The 23257-nt window shown below is 35.7% G+C and overlaps 1 protein-coding gene across 7 annotated transcripts in view; it reads right to left on the bottom strand.

Moving 5' to 3' along the window:
- Positions 1-6610: 6610 nt before the first annotated feature.
- LOC137658815 (broad-complex core protein isoforms 1/2/3/4/5-like) overlaps positions 6611-23257 on the bottom strand; it is a 158750-nt gene continuing 142103 nt past the window's right edge. For 4 of the 7 annotated variants that reach the window (XM_068393877.1, XM_068393879.1, XM_068393878.1 and 1 more), the window contains one exon: positions 6611-22977. In XM_068393877.1, coding sequence (XP_068249978.1) covers positions 22631-22977 — 347 coding nt within the window. In that variant the 3' untranslated portion in view covers positions 6611-22630. The remainder of the gene's footprint in view (positions 22978-23257) is intronic. The other 3 variants (XM_068393885.1, XM_068393886.1, XM_068393887.1) reach the window with 1 other exon arrangement.

The raw sequence follows: 23257 nt of genomic DNA, 5'->3' as shown, positions 1-23257 counted from the left end.
TTGAGTATTTTTTTTCCCTTTAAAAATGAAAAATTCAAATGAGTTATTAAATCTTTTGCTTTAGAAAATATATTTTCAAAATCACCTTGTGCGGGTGTACTGTATATTCAGTACCTAGAGGTGCTGAAACTTCAAAAATTTTACAAATCTGTCTATCTTTGTAATTTGAATTATTCCTTAACTATACAAATCCGAGACTTTTAGTAGGAGTATGATTTTAGCTTGGCTGGAATTCAGCTGTTAGAATATGTTGGAGGAAACTATTGGGGTAAATCCCTGTCCTGTTGCTAGCACACTGAGAATCCACTTTGACCTTCACCTAGGGCTTGCAGGGTGGTTGAGGGAAGTGAAACTTGAAGGACTCTGGTTTGCATAGTTAGGAAAAATATAAATTACTTTTAGAATTTGTGATTTGTTCTTACACGAATACAAATCCTTTTCCTTTAATAGGTGACTGATCCTTATGTGGGGGGAAGCTCCTGTAGCTAATTTGGCCGATTTAAAATCATGGGAAATTGAGGACAACGGGTGGTAAGGGGTGTGTGGTGTTGACTCCTGTCACCTTCTAACCTAAGGATCTCCGAGGTTAGACTATGTTTCTCTCTATTGACGGATGGCCGTAGAAGAACCTTGAAAGGATATTCTGTCAATGTAAAGTAATGGGTTTTACATACAAAGTATTTTCTCCTCATAGAGAGTGTAGGGAAGATAATTCTACGTCGGTATGAAACGGTGCTCGGTGTGTTAACTTGCCTGCGTCAAACGTCCAATTTACTAAATAATTAGACGACCACTTCACCTCAAGATAGGGTAATAAATGGCGGTAAAAAAGGCCATACATTTTACGTCTTATCCTCGTCTAATGTCACGATCTTCATCCTGTCTTGTAAGGAGCTAGGCATGCTACATAACCTGCTGAGCAGCTATCATGGCAGAAATGTGCATGTGCTCCAGAGAGCTTTTATAAGCATAGCGTTCACCTGCCAGGGAGTTTGTTCACAGAAGGAGCATGCATGAGATTGCATTGAGCTGTGGAGTGTGACTGACAAGAAGAAAATTCCTCTATTGTAGGATTGCGATTGGTTGAGCTAGCAAGTACTAGTGAGCTCATGCTAACAGGTGAGCTACATCTGTAGAGGCAAACACATGATCCCACTACCTGTATTGTTATTCTTGGATAGCAAGTGCCATTTAAAGGTGCATGAAGGGTAGAGGGCCACTTAAAGGCATACAAAGGGTGGAGAATCACTTGTGGCTGCAAACTGTTGGGAGTGAACGGTGAGTTAAAATACGAGCGTGAATATCATGAAGAAGGTGATGAATCAATTCTGATAATCACAACTCAACATGATGAATGCGCACATATATCCAAGTGATTGCTCTTGCTATAGATCTCTTTGTGAGCTATCAGCGATTGCTTTGGCGTGGTGCACAATCCATTGAACACGCTTCAAGAGAGCGAATCGATGAACAAAATGCTTGTTGAGTATATTAGTCACACTTAGTTGATTGCAATGCTACACGTGTAGCAGTAACTGGAGAATGCGAGGATGAGTAAACATTTGAATATGATAGTTGATTGCTTTTCACATTTTCTGAAGAGTGTGATTCATGCTATTGAGGCACATGAACAATTGAGAGTATTCTTTGTATGTAAATGGAGTGCGATGGCAGATTGCGTTCGGGAGAACGTGATGGGTGTGCCTGTAGAGGTGAGTGCAGTGAATGGGACTTCTAGGTGAATGCGATGGGCCTTTCCTTAAGAGGGACCGCAAGATTACGTAAAGGTTAGCGAACTCTGTCCAATTTATCTGCACCAACAAGTAGGGGCATGCAAGATGGTTGTACTCTCTCTAAAGGTCTCATACTGTATTTGATGAAACTATAGGCAAATTCACAACAGAAGTCGAAAAGATTGGACTCTTCAGGGAAGGTATGCGAGGTTACTTCCTCTTCGAGTTCATTGTTATTAGTGCCTTCATGGTCTGCTCTCCTGGTACTACAGGGCTTGTAGTAATTTATGCGTTGAGGGGATGCCCTCCAGGCCTAAGGAAGACCAGAATGTCTTTATGACCATTTCTTAAGCGTCCTGAGCAAATTCCTGCAACTCGCTAAGAAGAAAAGAACAAGAAATCGCTACTTTTCCTGCAAAAGCCGCTACCACTGTTTCTTTCGTAGCTTGCCCGAGGACAATACAGCACTGAATCACTATCAATGTCATCTTCCTTTATCAGTACCCCAGAGGAGGGAGACGGAGAAGGGTCAGAAGTTAGATTACCTAAAGAAGGAAGAGTGTTGACAGATTTCCTCAATTCTAAGAACAATCCCAATTCGGCTACTGCTTCCTTTTTTTCCTGTATTCCAACCACCGCGCTGACAGCCAATTTATACCCATTGCAGGGTGAACATTGAGAACAGTTATGCTTTCTGCAAGAGTTGCACAAAGGATGGAGATCCATATAAATCTCATGAAAGTCCAGAACTCCAAAGCAAACTTCTTTCTAATTAATCTATTATTATATAAACTTGCAATGATAAATAATTAATCCTTACCCTAGTAATATAATCCTATTACCCTTAAAGTTACTAATAAATTCCTAATAAGTATGTAGTATGGTGTATGGACCACCATCGTTTCTCAGAGCCTCGGATATAAACTAAGCAAGATACAGTAATGCTTCCTCTTTATGGGTAACGAGGAAGGCAGGAGCAAAGTATAGTATCTTCAAGTAATATACCACATTCTCTCATTCTGGAATAAAACAGAATAGTAACTAATAAATTCCATTTCCACCCATAGCACACAGGTCTTAAAGCACAAGCAGATCTCATTTCAGGCCCAAGATCCTTACCCATTTGTTCCTGGTGAGTTGAATCTGTTGATAATCTCCACCTGTGACAATGGTTCTGGTGGAGCCCTGATTGTTGGTTTTTGAGAGATGTAAAGGTATTTGTTCCTTCAGTTGATGGATGATAAAAGAGCCGACCTTCAGGACAACAGTAGATTGTCTCGCATCAGGGTACCGTATATTGGCATAAGTTAGATTACTATTCACAAACTTGACTTCATCTACCAAAGGGTCATTCTTATTTCTCACAATCCTCCTGAATAATACGAGTCCAGGAGCCATTAGCCACAAAGGTAAGGATATTCCATGACTGGAATGATGCTGGAACATAGAGAAGTGCTCATGAAGGGTTGTATTTGTAGCTGTACACACACAGCAGAGAGTGTAAAAAATGTAGTGCTTCTGGAAGTATAGTTCCCATTGACTATCAGGCAAGTTCCAAGACCTGAGAGCTACCTTTGACTGCCTTCCATATGGTGCCATTGAATCTCTTTACCTAACCATTCCCTGTTGGGTGATACGGAGTTGTGTGGCTTGTCGACACCCCTCTCTATGAAAAATAGGCCTTAACCCTTCTCTTTGCTTTTGGAGGGTCTACTAACGCTATGAGATACAATGCATTTGTTTGAGGAGAGAAGTGGTAATCTTGCGGAAAAATCTTTTTGATCACTTCGGGTTGACAAAATTATGATATGAGCTTCTAGTTTGATGCTTTATGTTGAAGAATGATTGAATTTTTCATGATGAAAGCAGAATATCTTTGTGATGCTTAAAATATTAGGAATTATGTGATTAACGCGGTCTGTTAGTCTGGATTGTCGCACCTTAATGTGGTACACAGGTTCTTGCAATGGCAAGCTGTGATTAAAGTGATTCTTTTGCAAAAACAAATGTTTTTTTTTTGAATAATCATTGAAAATATAAGAAGTATATTTCAAAAATTTATTTTATAGAAATATTGAGATGATACTAGCCGAAAATGAAGTAACTCCCAGAATACTTACAAGGTTATTTTGTAGAATGGGTCATGGAGGGAAAACCTGAGGAATGAGAGTTATAAGTGTTGGTGAAAATTGCAAAAAAGATCTGACTGACTGTAATAATTACAGAGGCATCACACTTACATCAGTTTTCATGAAAATATATAGTATGCACCTTCAAAAGAGACTATAGAGAAAGATTGATGAAAAGCTGAGAGATCAACAAGCAGGATTTCAAAAAGGTAGAAGTTGTACAGTACTGACCAAATTTTCATTATAAGACATGTACAGCAATGTGTAGAATATAGCAATCCCCTTTCGATGGTATTTGTAGACTACGAAAAAGCCTTTGATAGTAGGTACCGACCAATTTTGAATTTTGTGGAGCTCCGTGTTGTTATGGAGTTCCTCTTAAATAAGGGATTTTGACGAAGGAAAAATCTATTTCTGGGCGAGGAACCTGTGTCGCCCAGTGAAATGCTCCTTAAGCACCATTTCAAAGGTATAAATACTGCTAAATATACCAGAGAAAAAAGTTGCATGGAATGCTAGGAATATATCCAGCTCGCTCACCCCTAAAGGGTGTCGGTATTAAAACTGGGGCGAGTGATACCACTACCAGAGATCTCTCTCCAATTAAACTTCTCCCTCCTCAAAATCCTCCGTTACTACGAGGTGTTGTTCACTACAGCTACTGCCCCCCCCCCCCCCCCCAAAAAAAAAAAATACGTCCAATGGTATGGAAGGGAGGAAAAAATTGGGTGGAAGGGAGAAAAAAATCAGACGTAAAACACGTCCAATTGTGTGGAGGGGAGGAGGAAAATCAGACATAAAATACGTCCAATTGTGTGGAAGGGAGAAGAAAAATCAGACGTAATATACATCCAATTGTGTAGAAGGGAGAAGAAAAATCAGTCGTAAAATACTTCTGATGGCACTCAAATGCTTTAAGAACAAAATATTTTCAAGTTTTTTTGTTGATTGATAGCGCTGTCACTAGAGCAAACCTTGTAATCAAAGCAGACCAACATAAAAAAAAATTGCAAAATCAAATACGAAAGGATTAACAATAAATGCCAGGAATCAATGCAGTATAGAATGCAAGGGGAACATTACAGAAAACTTTTATAACTTTACATACATACATACATATACCAAGGCAAAAAGGGGACCTCTCCTCTCAGCCTGACAAGGGTCTCAACCGAGTTTGGCTGGTACTGCTAGGGTGCCACACCCCACCTATGATAAAATTACATGCTAATCTATGGGAGAGCTGTGGTATGCTAAAATATTTTACAATGATCTTGATTTGCTAAAATGTTCCATCCTTAGAGAAATTTTGCTCTTATTAATTACTATTTTAGATGTGGTAATTAATCCTAAAGAGTAATATTCAAAATAATATAAATTTTAATTTTTTTCCTTTCATGGTGATAGTTGATTGCAATCTGTTAATCTTTTTTTAGTCACAAGTGAAGGAGAATTAGTTTTACACTAAATGTGTAGGTTTTCTATTTATCGATACAATATAAAGTACAGTATTGGAAAGCATGTTAGTAGCTTTTCCTAGGACTAAATATTCCTACTTTGTAGAAAACGGATTTTGAGCGAAGCGAAAAATCTATTTTTGGGTGAGATAGCCATGTCGTCCTGATGGAAGTTCCTTTAGGGTAGCTTCCTAGAGTATATTTGACTGCGGTGATATTCCCAGAGAATTTCACCTTGAGGTATCCAGAATTCTAACTCCTGGAGCGAATATCCCTAAATAAATCTAAAATGGGATATCGCGTAATATCAGAGGACGTATTCTTCACACGCCACATAGCTATCTTCACCCCCGAACAGAATTAACACTTCGAGGGGTCAAAGTGGCAAGAAAACTAAAAACAAGAATGAAAGGAGAGCCGTTAATATCCACTATACAACACACTTGTTTGAACATACCGTAGTGCAAGTTATACACCATACTTGTCATGAAAAAAAAAAAGATGGGATAGTAAAAAACTAGTTTTTTTTTTCTTTACCTTTATTTGCAGATACATAATAATTTTTGTAAATTACTAAAGATACTGAGGATTTCCTCTAACCAAACAGGCATTCTTTACCATTCCAAAATATGTCTGGAAAACATGACATTTCCATTCCCATTTCTTACGTTATTTTTCTTGGGTTGCGATATAAACAGCAGCAAAAAGATGCGGTACTGTACTTTCCATTATGAGTTCAATTCATTTTCAAGAATCAAAATTAATTGTTCTTATGCCTACAATGATTGACTGTTAATACATTCCAAATTTTTATCAATTTTCTAAACATTCTGTATTCTAAATAAACATTTTAACTTGAATCATTGAGTCATCCTATTATTTTAAACATTAAATATGAAATGAGCATTATACGATAAATACGAAGATGGTCTACATTTTTCATAAGAGTTTGAGAAACAGATCTAGTTTGGTTTTCGATATAAATATGACAAAACATAACAATTTCAAGTCCAATAACACAAATAACTACAACAAAATAATTCCTAATAATAACAATAGATAAAACCTTGACAGCATCTCAAAATATAATTGCACAAAAGTAAATTTTAAAACACAACAGCAAATCTGTTGATTCAAAGAAACCTCTAAACGAGGCTGAATTTTTGGATACACTCTCTTTTTTTTTTATTCCCTTCAAGTATTTACCTAAAACAATATTGGATCCACTAAATAATGGGCACTTTGAAATTTTGTATTTTCTTTCCACTAAAACAAAGCTCTTTACTGTATTTAAAAAAAAAAATAACCTTAAAATGTAAGAGGCAATATACTTACCCATACTGTGCCCGATACATCGATCTCTATTCTATAACTCAAAAATTTATTTCCCATCTAACATAGAACATACAGTAAATCCTTTCAAATCTCAAGCATAAAAAAGTTTTTGTTACTAACCCAGCTTATACACAGAGTTACCCATTATGACGCCTACTGCATTTCAAACTTTATCCAATTTCAAAACGTTTCAGCAACATTTGCCAATAACTTTAATATTGCAGCTTGATGGCATAATGTGCCAACGTGTGTACTAGCTGGCGCATGCTGAATATTAATCCTATTTCATAGCCTGATGGAATAAGACTTAGTGGACCACTGGTTTATGAAATGAGTGCTACAGACTGGTAAAGCCGTTGAACGTGTATGAAAAGATTGTCGGCAATATACAATGCTGTACCGTAATTGTAGTACAGTCAACAGCAACTCTATGGAAAACAGACCTACTTTAAAATTAATTTTACCAATTGGAATTACAAAGGCATTAGCATGAAATTATTACAATACATGAATTAAAAATAATTTTATAAAAAGTATAATTCTAACTTTATATGCATTATACATTATGAATACCAATACTGTATAAAAAAAGTACGAGTATAATTTTTAAATTTATAAGGTAAACATTACAGTAATCATCTACTGTATAACCTTTTTTTGTGCCAACAATTTCCAAATATGGTATTTGCTGTATCAAATATCCCATAAATACAAATATGGCCTCAACACATTATGGCAGTACCAGTCTGTAGATTAACCTGAGTTGAATTGGAGAACTATGGAACTAGCTGTGATTTGTGTAAACATCCAATTATAACTAAATACAAAATGGTGTTGGCACTTCAAAAGCAGTCACTTGGAGTCTGATTCCAGCTTACACTTTTGAGGGAGGAGGAGGAGGAGGAGGAGGAGGAGGAGGAGGAGGAGGAGGAGGGGGAGGAGGGGGAGGAGGAGGGGGAGAGAGAGAGAGAGAGAGAGAGAGAGAGAGAGAGAGAGAGAGAGAGAGAGAGAGAGAGAGAGAGAGAGAGAGAATTTTACAGTTAACTGAGCAGGGTTAAATTCTTGGTAAACTGAATTCAACATCCAAAGACAGCTTTGGCCTGTCGGTAACAAAATGTGACATTTATACCATTAAGACTTGGGTTCCCAAGTGTCCTCAAAGATGAAAATTTCTGACAAGAGGCTATGGTCAAACTTCCATCAAGATATATTCTTTACTGGCAAACTACATTTTTACTCCCATTGGTAATCCCACTGAAAACTTACCTTTGCAATCCTCATACAAGTGGCAAAATGTCTTGCCAACTAAGCTATGTTGAAGATCTTGTAAAAATTACCCAGTGTATTTTGAATAAGACCTTCAATTATTGCAACTTTAAATATCTACGTAATAATCTAACAGTGCATATAAAATGGATTTAGATTTTTGCATCATGAGATTTATAATTTAACAATTAAGATCTATTCTTATGTGCAAACACTACTTGAAATCAAATAAATCACTGCGTAATTAATTGAAAGTCTTTATATCGTCAACATAACTGTCCACTCATCTGCTAGAATTACTAGGATGTGTTTCCCTGAAGTTCACACATCTCCACCAATAACAATCATCTTTTGGGTGTCAGCTTAGCCATAAACCACACACACACATACCTTTAAACACTTAACAGGTAAAAAAAAATCCAGTATTAAGAATGAAAAAAATTTCAGTATGCTATGAATGAAAGATACATGTACAGACTTTACCTTCTTGGAAGGTGGACGAATAAACAAAAGGCAGAATTTTTTTTTTTTCATAGAAGCTGTACAACTGATTTATTACATCGCTAAAAATGGAAGATTTCTATCAGTCAAACTAACAGAAATCAATTTTATTATCACTACGCTAAAGAAATTTGCTTCACAACTTGACACCGACTCTAAAATCTTTCATTTCATGAACACTGAAAAACAAATACAGTACTTACCGTGTTACAATGTTTCACATTAATTAAACACAAGTGTTTTAAAAGAATCAGCACTTACGAACACAGATCTTCTATTACAGTAGTACACTAAAGAACAGAAGAACTGTGAGCGATGAAGTACATTACGTGATGCTTTGAAAAAGTCCTTGTATAATTATATTAGTCATCATAACTTCTTTTTCCTGCTAACCACAGATTGCATCCAATTTAGGTTAAATGAACTAACGTTTTGGCTTTGCCCAAGCTTAGTCCAATATTATAAACCAATCACAGAGATAAAATGTGTTTAACACAAACAAGGCGAAACTTTCAGCTTGCCCTGAACTCCATAACCTACTACTTAGTATAGTATTGGCAGTACAAGGAAGAGGTCTACAGCACCATCAGTTACGCATCCTCACCAGTTTCTAATTACACATCAAAACGGTTATTACCTCGTTCATAGAGCCTTCGCGTCTAATACATTTAAATTGAATTAAAATGGTATGGTAGTTTAATCAGGAAAATTAGTTTTACCAGGTTTAGAATTTTAATAATTCATGGGAAGATACTTCTATACCTTATAACTTCCTGTTGAATCTAAATGAATTTAGTTTCCAAAATCTTCTTTTAAAATAATTTTCATTTGTTTTACTTATATAATTGTATTATAATCCTTCAATAAATATTCATCTTTCCACTTCCAACTACCTGTACTTTAAAAGTAATTTCCAAACAGGTGCTAAAAATTATCCCACCTGGGGTGGACGGTATTCCTTATACCGAATGCTGTTTCCTTTGAAAAAATCGACCCATTCGCCTAGAAACTTGATAAACTGCTCCATCGAAACCCTACTTCATAAGAAAACAAATTAGAGGTACATGACTATGAACAGAGAGAGACGTGCAGAATGTTACGGAAGTGCGTCTATAACAAAGGCTTTGGAAATATTGATACAGCATTATAGGAAGACAACCTTACATGTGTGTATGTGTACATATATTGTATATGCATACATATATATATCACATAATATTATTACTATATCCTTACTGCCAATGTTACCTAGATAGAGGAAAATCTGATGACATCACTTGACACATCTGCATAGAATTTTCACTCACCTATGATAAAATATTAAATCACAGTAGAAACTAAATCACTCACGTCTAATAAAAAGTAAATGACACTAGAAACTAAAATGTAAAATACTGACAACTTTTAGCGTCTCTCGAGACATAAAAAGATAAGAAAAAAGTTGAACTATCCCTTACCTCATTACACAAACACCTGTTTCAATGTACTGCCAATAAACATATACCAATAACCAACTCTGACATAATTTTGTGAGAATTTAGTAAACATCTGTCACGATATTACGTAATGGAAAATCACAGACTACTATCATGACATTCAACTTAAAATACTAAAGTTCCAATGTGCAAACAGTCAGAGTTGGTCATCATTCACGTATTTTATACGTAATCCATCACAGAACTGTTAAATTGCATTAGCTTTCCTTAATACCTAAAGCTTTCCCTTACACAATTCAAGATACTGAACCATCAAATACGTACCTACATATACCTTTGCAATAATGATGCTTGGCATCCCTTGGTTGCTTACCCTAATGCTCAAGAACCAACTCAGAACAGGTTCAGAAGCCCACTGAAGAATACAGACCAAATTCAAACCTTTGGTAAGAATTATCCATACCTCTGCTATGAACTTGCAGTTAAATATCAGATAACAAAGGAAGCAAAGCTACAAACTGAGGCCACATCCAGTCAATTCCTAAGAAATCACGACTATCTAAGATTGATGATGGAAACTGAATTTAAAAAACACTGAATTGTTCTTTCCTATTTGCCTGAATGTTTCACACTAATCATTCAAGACCAGTCATTGAATGGAACACACCATCAGGATGCCTTAAATCTAGGATCAACTTGCAGCAAGACCATTTACAACAATAATTTCAAAGACTTTACTCTGCCGGTAACACCCGAAGCTTACTTGTAAAGCCCAAGATTAGGGAGATGACCATTACTTTCAGCACCAACACAATCAGTTAGGAAGAAAGCACCTTTAGGTACACTCGTGAAATCTCTGGAAATTTGTAATACATTAGAAATTTAAATTTTGTATGACTTCTAATCAAAATTTTGCCTCAAGATAACTTTATTCCAACCTTGAAACATGCAATATATTCAAAGACTACCTCCAGAAGATGCGTTCCTCCTATTTGTTTCACAGACATGGAGCACCAAACAGCCAAGTGTTGCTAAGCTCCTAAGCAATATGCTCTCAGCATTCTGATACCCTACGTTTAACCATCACAGCATACAAAGCTTTTTGAAGCTATTAAACTAATGTGCGGCAGTGACTGATTATTGTTAAGGAAGGGACTGGCTCTTTTTTTTTTCCACAGCAGGCAAAATGTGATAAAACATTTTCTCGATCAATATTCTCAAACCCTAAAGAATACTGCCAACCATTCACACTTCACACAATGACACTGTCTCGAGGTAGTTCTACGCTTATAACATTCTCAGTAAACAGAACCAGTCCAGTCCTCTCCGAAGTATGACAGCAGACTGAACATCGAAGTGATACAAGAAGTTCAGCCCTTTGACAGATGCCAGTGCCAGTTTTACATTTTGTGATGCCTTATTTGAATGTTTGCCCGTCTTCAATACTGTCTCCAGACGACTTGCATGTCTACCTTAACTATTAATACTATACTAAATCACTGGACAGGCTGTGATAATGCCTTTATGAACTCAAAAATATACTTTTGCTTTCAACATTTTACTTATCCAGTTTAAAGTGAAATCTGAAAATTGGATGGCACTTCAGTAGTACTTAAAATATATAATAAAACCGTATTTGAATGGTGCGACATTCATTTTCAAGTACAGTAACTATATTCACCAGTGCAGTACATATCATTTATGTACATAAGTCCTGCCTTGTTACAAACAATCCCTGATAATATGAATTAACTGTGAAACTGTGACACATATCCTGAAAAGGAAAAGTGTAGGAGTCCTTTGAGATTTACAAAGTATAAGTCACTAACATCTTTTCATCATTGTTGATTATTCATCACTGAATCATACAGTGAGTCCTGTAATAATATTAACTAAGTCTAAAACATTCTACTGATAAAATATGAATGTCCAACATACTGATATATGAAAGTATTATTCTATAAGAAATAAATGTGAGTTTAAATTAAGGACTGAAAATTACAAGTCTTGTAACCTAGTTTGCTTAGTTTTCTTTTTCACTTGCATCTTCCTCAAATCTCAGCTCCCCATTTTTATATATAGTATTTTTATATGAGGCTTCTTAGAAATTAGAGCTTTAGATCACATACTTACACAAATTCCAGTTATCAGCTATACCATTCCTAAATATTTATACCCATAACCATAAAAAATAGACATAGCCAATTGTAAAAAGATATTTCTTTCGGAAAGAGATCAAACACGAAGCATAACAATAAAGTATTCTCAAATTACTTCATTTTCCAAGTACACAAAATCTTGCACAAAACCTAAGTCATTTTAGTTGCGACATTTGTAAACTAAAACTGTTAATAACTCTAAAACCACTTCTGTGTAGATCATCAGTTATTATCTAAAATGAGGCAATAGTTGTAAAAGTTAAATTGGTATCAACCTTTAGGAAAGCCAATATCATGCTAACTGCTAATGAATGTGGCAACTAATGTAAAAGAACAACAATAATGAACATCCCTACTAGGCAACATTTTGTTTGCGAGTATTTCTGTTCAAAATACCTGAACATTTTTAGCACACCAAGTCCCACAGTCGTTATCCTGTCTCTGAAGTATTGAGGTTTTACTTTATAGTTTTTCAGAAGCAGATGGTTTTCTTTTTATATAATATGTCCTTTTCTAATCTCACCAAACTACGAAAGGGATAGCAAATTAGCCGTTACACTGGCACATCATTATAACATACTGTATCATCTAACTTTCTAAGTTATTAATTAAAACAAGAAAGGTGTCTTGGATGATATATTGTTTAAAATTTTCTTCTGAATTAAGCATGATCATTCCGAGTCTGACAATGCAATATACCTCAAACATCAATGCTATGATGATCAACATAATCTTTTCGGTACGTCCCCACACTTTCTTTTTAAAGCCGAAGGCAATCTAATTTCCTATCGGAGACAACACTGGTATACACATGCAAAACCATAGAAAATTCTGGGGTTTTGCAAATGAACTTCAGTATATACAATAACGTATAATCATCCATGTTGTTTTTGGAGCAGATAGATTACGTGCCTGTTAACCTATTAGAGTCAATGTTATTACTGTTGTTTACCTTTCCTTATCATTTGGCTACATTATGCTGTTATTCTATCATTAACTCTTCCTTCAAGCTTTAGATAACATGAATGTATTTTTAAACATCAAAAATATTACTTTATATTTTCCTAACTCATATTTCTAGTTTTAAAAATCTGACATATTCAATAATTGGTTTTAAAATACGTTTTTTTTTTTTTCCCCTAAATAGGAATACACGTACAGTGCAGCAAGTACCTTCAAAAGACCAATTGCTTCTATTCATTTCTGCTCTTCTTATCCTTATATGCATCAACCAGTAAATGGACATTGTAGCATTGACGTTCATTGTAGTAGAGCCCAGAGAGAGAACCCTATTTGATGCCTCATGACCCAAAAATTTTGATCTACATAACTGTCAACCATTTTCATATTCACGATCACCATCTCAAGCTAAACTATCTAATACCTAACAGGAAGAAGTTCAACTGCTGGTTCCCCACCAATCCAAACCAATTGTATCCAATAGCACCATTCAAGAAATAAAATATCAACAAATCAGCTGTGCCAATTACAGTTACAAGTGAGTTCAGAATAAAAAATACCAGAGTAATTTCCTTAAAAATACTGATACCCAACAACCAGTCCACAGCAATCAAGCACCAAGAGCCTCCGCTCCACTTTGGTTACAGACTGGATGATCTCAAATATCGTACTGAAAGTAAATCAAGAAAAATCCCAATATTTACACTTGTGCTTTTACGCAGCGGCATCTCTTTGAGATAAGGGTACACAAAGATTTATTTCACAACTCAACGTAACGTTTTCTTGAATTTCCAAGCGAAGATAAGTTAATTATTTCCATAAGATAACTTGGTAAACAATAGTACTTATATAGAAGAAATATTAAACTGGAATTACTTGTGTATTCCAAGAAAAAGAATCAAATAAACTTATGTATTCATGAATTAGTGCTTCTTACAAAAGAAATCAGTAAAAAGTATGGCACGATAGAAATCGGTGTTGGCAACCTCATTATGCATTAAAGCTTAGAAGTAAGTAAGTTTTTAACAGATGACACAGAATAGCACTAATTTACTGTTATTTTCCTTTGGACAGACACTTCTATAATATACTAAATAAAAAATAAACCAAGTGTGTTGACCTTTAATTCAAACGATGCCCTTTTGCAATTCTTATATTTGAGATCAACCAGATTCTGTTCTCTATCCATAAATATAACATCAAAACACCTGTAGTCATAGAAGGAAAAGTTGTAGTCTGTTGCCATATCTATCAATCAGCAAAAATAAATTTAAAAAATACAGTCACAAAAGTCCTACAGTTTTCGAGGTAGTAATAAGCACGTTTCCATAATACATCCCTGGATAATAAAATAGCCTATGCTGCCACCACATTCACACATTATCAGTACATTTAAACTACTAATACAGTATACCATAAAAAAAATATAATGGTCCTACATGGGAAACACCGACATAACCAAAATGAAATGCCAGTTTTAATTCCTAATCACACACAACATTCACACTTATGCAGTATTACTATTGGAACTTTTTTACTCATGATATGTGATAATCCTAATCATGAATATGCACCACACAACTTGATTGGTCCACTATTTCAAGGAACTGAACGGAACTGAAATGATCAGTAGTAGAACTATCTTGTACACACTTCCAAAGTGAATTACCCTCGTGTAGTGATAGTTCACCCGGAATGGATCAAGTGACACTTTCAGTTATTGCACAAAAAGGAACAAGTCTGGAGTATTGAAAATAAAGCCTTCTAATTTTTCATGTTTTCATGCAAGTTGCTTCCAGTTATCGTACACCTGTCAATCCTTCCACATGGAACACACGCATGCACACACAAGCACACCTGAGGTAATCCGTTAGAAGATTTCATTTACTTTTCAATGAAATTTTTCAATGTTTTTTTCTGGCACTGGCAATCTGCTGTGAGGCCCCATTGGCAACAGAACACATGCTGCAAAGCCACAGCTCAGCGATAATACCTTGAGTCCAACATCACACAAAATATCACATAAGCAATTTAAAACACCTTCCCTTCTACCTGACCCTAACCATTACCATCTTGATAAGTATCACGAAACACCATTATCCTAACAGTCTCTTTTTCTTTTCTTTTTTTTTTTAACTATTCAGGCTTGATGTTCCACATATTGTTTTCATTATTGGGGCGGATACGCTACCTATCCTGCTACCCCAAATATGAAATTAGAAAACAAAAAACAAAAAGGAAAACTTTCTGAGACTCTTGCATTTGCGACTGTAAGTTAACACCTGGAGTTTCTACAAAAAACTACCTGTAAGGAACTTTTGGTGAAGTATAAAAAATCTGAATTCCATCATTCAAAGTTACTCAAATTTGCATTTGTAAACAATCAAGTACTAACATCATCATTACTTACCTTAATAGTATGTTGACATTGTCACACTCACCAGTAACTCCGCCTATCATCACGGTGACTGGAAAAGTTCAGAGTGATAGAGTGATACCAACCTGCATTGCTGCTGTTATCAGCCATTCACTGGATACATGGACAGCTCAAATAAGGTTGAAGCCAATTGCCATAACTTGATTTCAACAGAAATGCGTAATTCCTTTGACTTACCATTGGGCTCAACCCTTTTCCTGCTTCATCCAAAGGCATAATGAGAAAGTGATCTCGTGTATATATTACAATTGCCTCGTTAATTACCTGATGAATTTTTTTCTACGCAAAATCTTTGCTTATGCACTTCACTAACGGAAGAAGTGCACTTACCCTACCTATACATACATTCATCTTGACCAAATTAACATGAGCATACTTGAAAAACAAAAATGATACTTTGCTAAACATGTCCACGCACAAATTCTGGGACTAGTATACAAAAGTTCTTCGATGTTTTCGATCATTTTGACATACCCCGATGAGATGCTTGTTTGACCATCAATGACGGATCAGCTTTTATAGATATAAATTGGCCAATTTTGAAAATTAAACAGCACCGTGAAATAATTTAATTCAAAATAAGCATGAATATTCAATTGCAGTCCATCCACCTAACACCTGAACTGAGAAAATTGAAAGGCTGTATGCTCCAGTCATGAATTACAACCTGAGCATCTTTTCTATCATTTAATAGTAGCATTATTGCAAAACAGTTCAACAAGTCAAATGACTTAGAATTTATGAGATAAGTTGGATTACATTACAAGAGAATTTATTCCTTAAAGAAATCAACAGAATTTGAACCCAAGATTAGATAGAAACAAATTTAATACAATTTTCTCAAAGTTTTTGGATAAAAGCACAATCATGACTAGCCATCAATTTAGAACAATGTTCAGACATCAGGCAGAGGGACATCTTCTTTGTAACACATACAACAAGGCTCTACTATGGAAATTATTTCAATCATCATGCACAGTTTTAATTTACATTTAATAATTTGTTGTACTGTACTCATTATCAAGATTACAAAGTACTGTATGTGCACTGAAGAACACTTTGCCTCCAAGCAAGTTGACAAACAAGGACTAAATAAGACTTCTGAAGTGAGTCTTTAATACAAATGATAACTATGCACAATGAGAAAACACTCCAATACTAGTGCCTTCAGATATATCCTGATTCACTAGACTTAACAGATTATCTAACAGGCAACAAGAAAATTAAATATTCAAAACAGTAAATATTTAGAAAGATTTCACGGTGTTTTTCTTTGAGCAAAGACGGAAACAGTCGTCCTCTCATCTAGGCAGACTGAGGCATCGAACATCAAAACATGGGGATTTGAGAAGGTGAGTTTGAGGATACATATAATAATTCTGCCAAAACATGGGACATCAATTTCCAATCACTTCTGTGAGACAAGGTTTGTGATGATTTGTGAGGACCATTTCTTCGTATACCATTAATGTTCTTTAGTGCAACATTATCATTGACCTCACGAGACAGCCTACAATATTTGCGCCACCTTTCACAGGCTTTGTGTTTAACTTTTACATACAGATCTAAATTTGGGTGATGTCAACATTCAAAGCTACGATGATGAAGTTACCAGTTTGATCAAAACTGCATCTATGTAACAGATATTCTATCACAAATGACTCTAAGAGATATTTTCTATTTCAATACACTGAGTATACATCATAATTACAAACTTTTCATCGATCAGTATACAAGTACACATCATGATGTGTAAATACTACAGCATTAGAAAGAAACTCTGAGAAGAAATGATTGGGGATAAACAATGGCTCTAACAATGAAGCAACAGCCATAACAAGTAACAAAATGGTTCTCACAAGACATCATGACACCTCGGTCTCACCTAAAAGTTATATCACCCAGCTAGCATTATATACATTCAAGATAATATATATGAATTAAGGTAATGCTTTGCAATTTTTGATAATGCAATCTAGGGTGATGATGAGATTAAGAAATATAGTACAGTAACAGAAAAATATATATAATGACAGACACCATACAGCTTTGGGCAGACGACTGAGGGTAACGTCCTTCAGCTATCCAATTTTATACCTGATAACTTGTGGATGAATAGACCCACAATACAAAGAACAGATAATTTATATATAATTGAATAAACTAAGTTATATCACGGCCACTACATGTACATCATGGAACTTTTTTCCTACTGAAATGGACATGGAACTTACTAGTAATAAAAACGCATGTAAATGTAAAAATATTCCCTGTGTATCTGATAAAACTGTCTCACAACGGCACATGATAAAATACATTTGCCAAAATCTTCGTTCAATTGCACTCAAACAATTAGTGCAGCTTCTAACGAAACATTTTGGTTTTCCAGTTGATACAGTATAGCTAGTAAACATTAGAATCACAGGAGGCTCATTTTAACCGGCATGACGTATAACACACTAAGAAAAAGAAAACAAATCAAAGCTTATCATTTACGATCAACTTGCAGATACTTTTCTCACTTCAATAAATGCTATACTATTATAAAGAAACAAAAAATGTAAAAGTTTGTTATCACTTTCGTCACTTGGCTAAAGCAGTGAGTCGACGTACATGTGCACTACAAAGTCAAATATTTTCCACATGTATCACATTTCTCTTTCAAGAAAAGAAGCTGCAAGGGACGTTGAATAAACCATTGTACGGTACGCTGTCCGAGACTACAGCTAAGATTATTTTAACATTTATTCAGAGATGACACACTTTGATCTAGGGGTGAAAAAATGTATGATGAGGCTTTACTTGGCAATGCTGACTTAAATGAGCCAATTATAATTCTTACATTTACCTTAATTATAACGTCTGATTCCTGAGGTAGAGAAGATACCGGTATGTGTGAAGGCGGAAGCCATGGAAGCGTCAATAACATTACAATTCAATATAAAAGAACATTTAAGATTTTTGCTTCTATAAAAGGACCCATTCTGAAATGATATCAATCATCCTTACACTATCTTGTTTTGGAAGATGCTCCTGAGATTTACAAATTTCAGAATGCTGACATATAAAACACTGATGAAAGTAGTCAAACTACTACTCTTTCCAATCTGACTTGTTTGAAAAAATAAAAGCACTTGAAAGCTGAATTTGAATCTCCAAACTTTGGGACACTTGAACAAGAGTATATTCCTACCCTTGCATTCATACAGTGTCTATGCTCTGTATGAATTTACCGTCCACTACATGCTAACATACATAAATGGTCTATTTATATACAATATATCCTGTACATGTATATAAACAGTACCAAGTATGTATCCCATGCATGGTATAGAGTTATCACACAGGTGAATTATTCAAATTCGAACAAAATCTTCAGCTAGTATTTCAAACTCAAACTTATTGACTGATTACCTATCAAATAAAAGGGTACTTTCTGACAGCTTCCATGGCCACCGCTTAGTTAACTATGGACTGGAACCTGCATGGCTTTCATAAAATGCACAAAAAAAAAATCAATAATAATAAAAAGAAATAAAGTCAGTAACGTAACAAGCATCTGTAAAACCTACTTTGCATCAAATAATTATAATGTACTTTTTGGGATACACTGCATAATTATATTCATAAACATAGTCTCTACATTGAAACAGCAATTACACTGACGTACTGTACAGCATTGACGGAGGCCGAGTCTTTGCTTCCCCAAGCGGAAGCGATGCACAGAAAACTCCTGACTGGATACCTGATTATGACACTGTTTGTACTGAATGCATGACAAATGGAGAGACTTTTCTAAAAATAACAAAATTACGGGGTATGGGAAATAGCATGTGAGAACCCCATCGACTGATTCCAACATTCGTCCATGAATTCTCGAGCAAACAAAATTTGAAGCATCCTTATCAAACCGTCATGAGAGGAGAGATATGAAACTATAGTATGTGCTATTTCCGTTATATTATTTTTTAAGACCTGACAAGGCATATGATCCACTGCCTTAGAAAATTTATTATCAAAATCTTAGAGCAGTCTCTCCTTGAATGACGAAAGAAAATCAAGCGGGTTGAAGGCGTCATGGGGGTTCAGAAAGAATGTTTCTTTTTTTTCCCTATTGGTCACAAAAAAAGGACGCAGCAACCCTGTTGGCCGACACAATCATGTCAATCAGAAACACTAATGATGCATTAAATTAGAAATTACAAGTGCAAAAGGGTTGCTGCTCGTCCCTGCCTTGGTTCCTGAGCTTAAATGCGAGCCTGACAAACTTCAAAGAGGTGAGAAACAGTGAAAGAAAAACTGTGCTTTAAAGTTAGTACATGAACTAATTATCTTCGATGTTTGTCAAATATTTTCAATCAAGCAAATACTACTGAAGAGGAAAATGCATATGGAACTTTCAACAAACTAACAGATATCAACTTCTCCCCAATTTTGAAAACTATTGGAAATCTTACAACCCACATGACTGAACCATTTACTTTAAGACGAAACAAACCTGATTTCAAAGTCTTTCACAGTGACAAAAACAGAAACCCTCTAGAGACAATGCTCAGAAAAAAAAGGTATTTTAGCATCATGTGTTTTCATTCCTCTTTAATTAGGATTGGTTGATGTGGGTTTCGGTATATATCTCTGCTTAAGAATTTGACAACAGTATGGGGATTAAAGTACTGATAGAAATTCTGAACAATTACTTTTTCGTAGCAATCGAAAAATCAAAAAATATATTTGCTTTTCTTAAGTGGCTCACCCGCATTGTGGTGCTGAACGGGTATGCGATGGGAGCGAAGGAGAGTGGCACTTGACGATTTATACCTAAATAAGATCGTTATTAAAAGCTTATAACCTGAGCAAACAAATTAGACCAAAATCCACTAACAGCAAAATGAATTCTTTTATGAAATGACTAAAACCAGCAATTAACTAGTTCTAATTCAGTTACACTCTACTTTACTGGACATCATAGGTATATCCACTGCTATTCAAGACTGCTTTGCCTTCCTGTGTTAATGACACTGAAAAAATAAAACACTGACAATGAATTTTTTGGGAACAGATTATTAATACAGATTGATTCATGAATTAATAGTTGATTATTACCCATGCTCAGCATATTAAAAAGTAAATAAATACACAAATAAAGTGATTGCATGAGGTTGCACTGAGAATTATTGTTAGTGGATTAAGTTCTCTGAAATTTGGTCAGTTGAAGCCTTGTATTTTGATAGGCCTCCTATATGTCAGTACTGATGCAAGCATTGACAAACTACAAATACAATTTAAGGAGACTTTATACATAATTCAAAACAATGCACAACCTTTTTAGTAAAACAAGGATTTAAGTCTTTGATATGAAAGTCACCCAACAAACCTATGGCCATTATGTTAATATAAAATTTACTTAAAGTCTTGTCTCTTAATCAAATGGAAAAGTAAAATTTGTATGAGCATTGTGTTAAACTCTCCATACTAATGGATATTCTTCATCAGTTAAATAGTTAAATATCAAGCTGGACAAAGCATATCCCTATAAAGAAACACTTTACCTGCATGGAAAATTTTATCCTACTTTGGACCTAATTTACTCATGATAACTGGATTAAAAACACTGACAATAAACAGAGCCACCAATACATCATCGTTAACCTCCTAAGCTCCCACGCCAAGACCCTTTTGAGACAGGTACAATATTCCCTGATCAGGATGATAAAAAAACCCTTGTGACAAGAGCCCAGAAACAGATGACACCTGCTAATGAAGGTTCATACAATGAGAAGCATTTCTACCCATTGTGTGTTGCTACACGAGTGGTGTCTGTATCTGGGCTTTTATACAGCATGACAGTGCTGAAATAATAACTCAAACTGTGATGCGGACTACGGAACAGAAAAGGTGATGAGTGGTGATGAGGTAAGAGGTTTGTACAGTAGTTTGAGCATTCTAAGATCCTCCCGGTTATTAGTATTATTATCTGCATTATCATTATCATTATTATCAATAATATACAAACAGTACCTACGTAGTGCTGTCAGTGTACTTGCTTCCTTCCTAATAGTATTGGAGTTAAAAACATTCCTGAAAGCCAGTTTCTGAGGTGGCTGTGGCACCAGACCTCCTCCAAGAGGTGTGGCTTGCACGAGCGTCAAGTTGATTTTAGGGCATCTTATATCTCACTGCCTACAAAAGACTTAACACTTGGCACTCCTACACTCCTTCAAGAGCTTCTGGGCCACTTGAATCACATTTTTTATAGAGAAAAATAAAAAGACGCTCATCAGAACCGCCTAAACACATGTCATTAGTGAGTCTCCCTGCAATATGAGGACAAGAAGAAATATGCATCACAGCACAACCACCAGACAACACTGGTGGGGATTAAGGGGGGAGGGAGGTGGTGGGTTAGCGCAGGACCATGGCGCGCACCACCTTCTTCTCAAGAGTGGCTAATATGACTGTCTAATGTTGTCCAAAACTTTGCGGAGTTCAGACTTGTAAACATAACCTCTATTTTCTGCAGAGCTGCATTCGATATGGAGGAGAACACATTCGTTTAAGAATGTCGTAGTACTGTATACTGTAATACAAATAAAACTTTCCCTATTGAGCCTCCACATTATGGCCTGTAATAAATTTTTGTCAGTGGCTGTGTTTACAAGCTACTACTGATATATAAAACTGAGGTAGAGCGTTGACTGTGAACCTGATGAACATACCTGCATGATCGGCGTAACATTAATAATTTGTGATTATGTCCAAGCTGCATAATTTGCTCAGTGGGCTAAAAAGGTAAGGAAGGAATAGTTTTCTTTTTTTTTTTTTGGTTAAAGGTGTTTTGACATTGGTAAGTGGAGAGGCCAAAATTTGTTGAAAGTTCATCTCACTTATCAGTCTACTGAGCAATCTAGACACCTCAAACACAACCTGTGTAATATGGGCAGGGCACTAGTCCCCCAGGTGTAGGATGTCAACCTAAGACCCGTACACTACTCTAATTAAGTAGTAGCCCACACCTGTACTTGAACCATGGCACCATTATCCACCTCTAAGTACTCCCTAAAGGACAAATTTTATAATGATAATTGTCTGATACAATGACCTCTAGACTTCTCTTAAAATGTACAGTATATAAATGAAAACTTATATCATGATTAATGCTGTACCTATATCTTTGCAACTAATAAATAGGAGTTATTTAATTCCATATAATGAGCATCATTTCACTTATCCTGATAAGGATTGAGCGGTCCCATATATCCACTACTGCTGCCGCCAGTGAGGTTCCCCAGGTCACTGCTGTTGCTGCCAACACCCTGCACCATTCCACTGGTGCCAGCTTCTGGAGCAGCAGTTACAAGACCTTGGGGATTGGCGGCCTTTGCACCTGGATGATACGAGTTTATGTGAGTCCAGAGGGAGTACTTGTTGCGGAAGACCTTGCGGCAATAGAGGCAGAGAGCCTCTTCCTGAGCCGAATGTCTGATTTTCAGGTGCTTTTTAAGGTTGGCACGGTTGCTGATCAGCTTGTGGCACACCGGGCATGGACGAGCCTCATATGGATTATCCTCTGAAATGAATACAGAAATATGTTACACAAGGAGACCTAAGAGATGAGTCATTAAAATTTTGTCACTTATTCATTAGGTTTCTGTTCCTAAAACTTCTTAATGCCAAATTTATTATAGTCACTTAACATATGTATAGTATCGATACACGTTTAGTGACTGTTAACAATTGTAAAAATAGTCAAATTAAATTTGAACGACAGATTTTTTAAAAAGTAGTGTTCTTATATGGTTAAAACAATATTTTTTATCCACTGAATGGTTTCTGTGTCTTAGCAACTA

The sequence above is a fragment of the Palaemon carinicauda genome, chromosome 19 (assembly GCF_036898095.1).
Source record: "Palaemon carinicauda isolate YSFRI2023 chromosome 19, ASM3689809v2, whole genome shotgun sequence".
NCBI lineage: Eukaryota > Metazoa > Arthropoda > Malacostraca > Decapoda > Palaemonidae > Palaemon > Palaemon carinicauda.
Note: the sequence above shows the minus strand (reverse complement) of the source record. Positions and strands in the feature narration are given on the sequence as shown.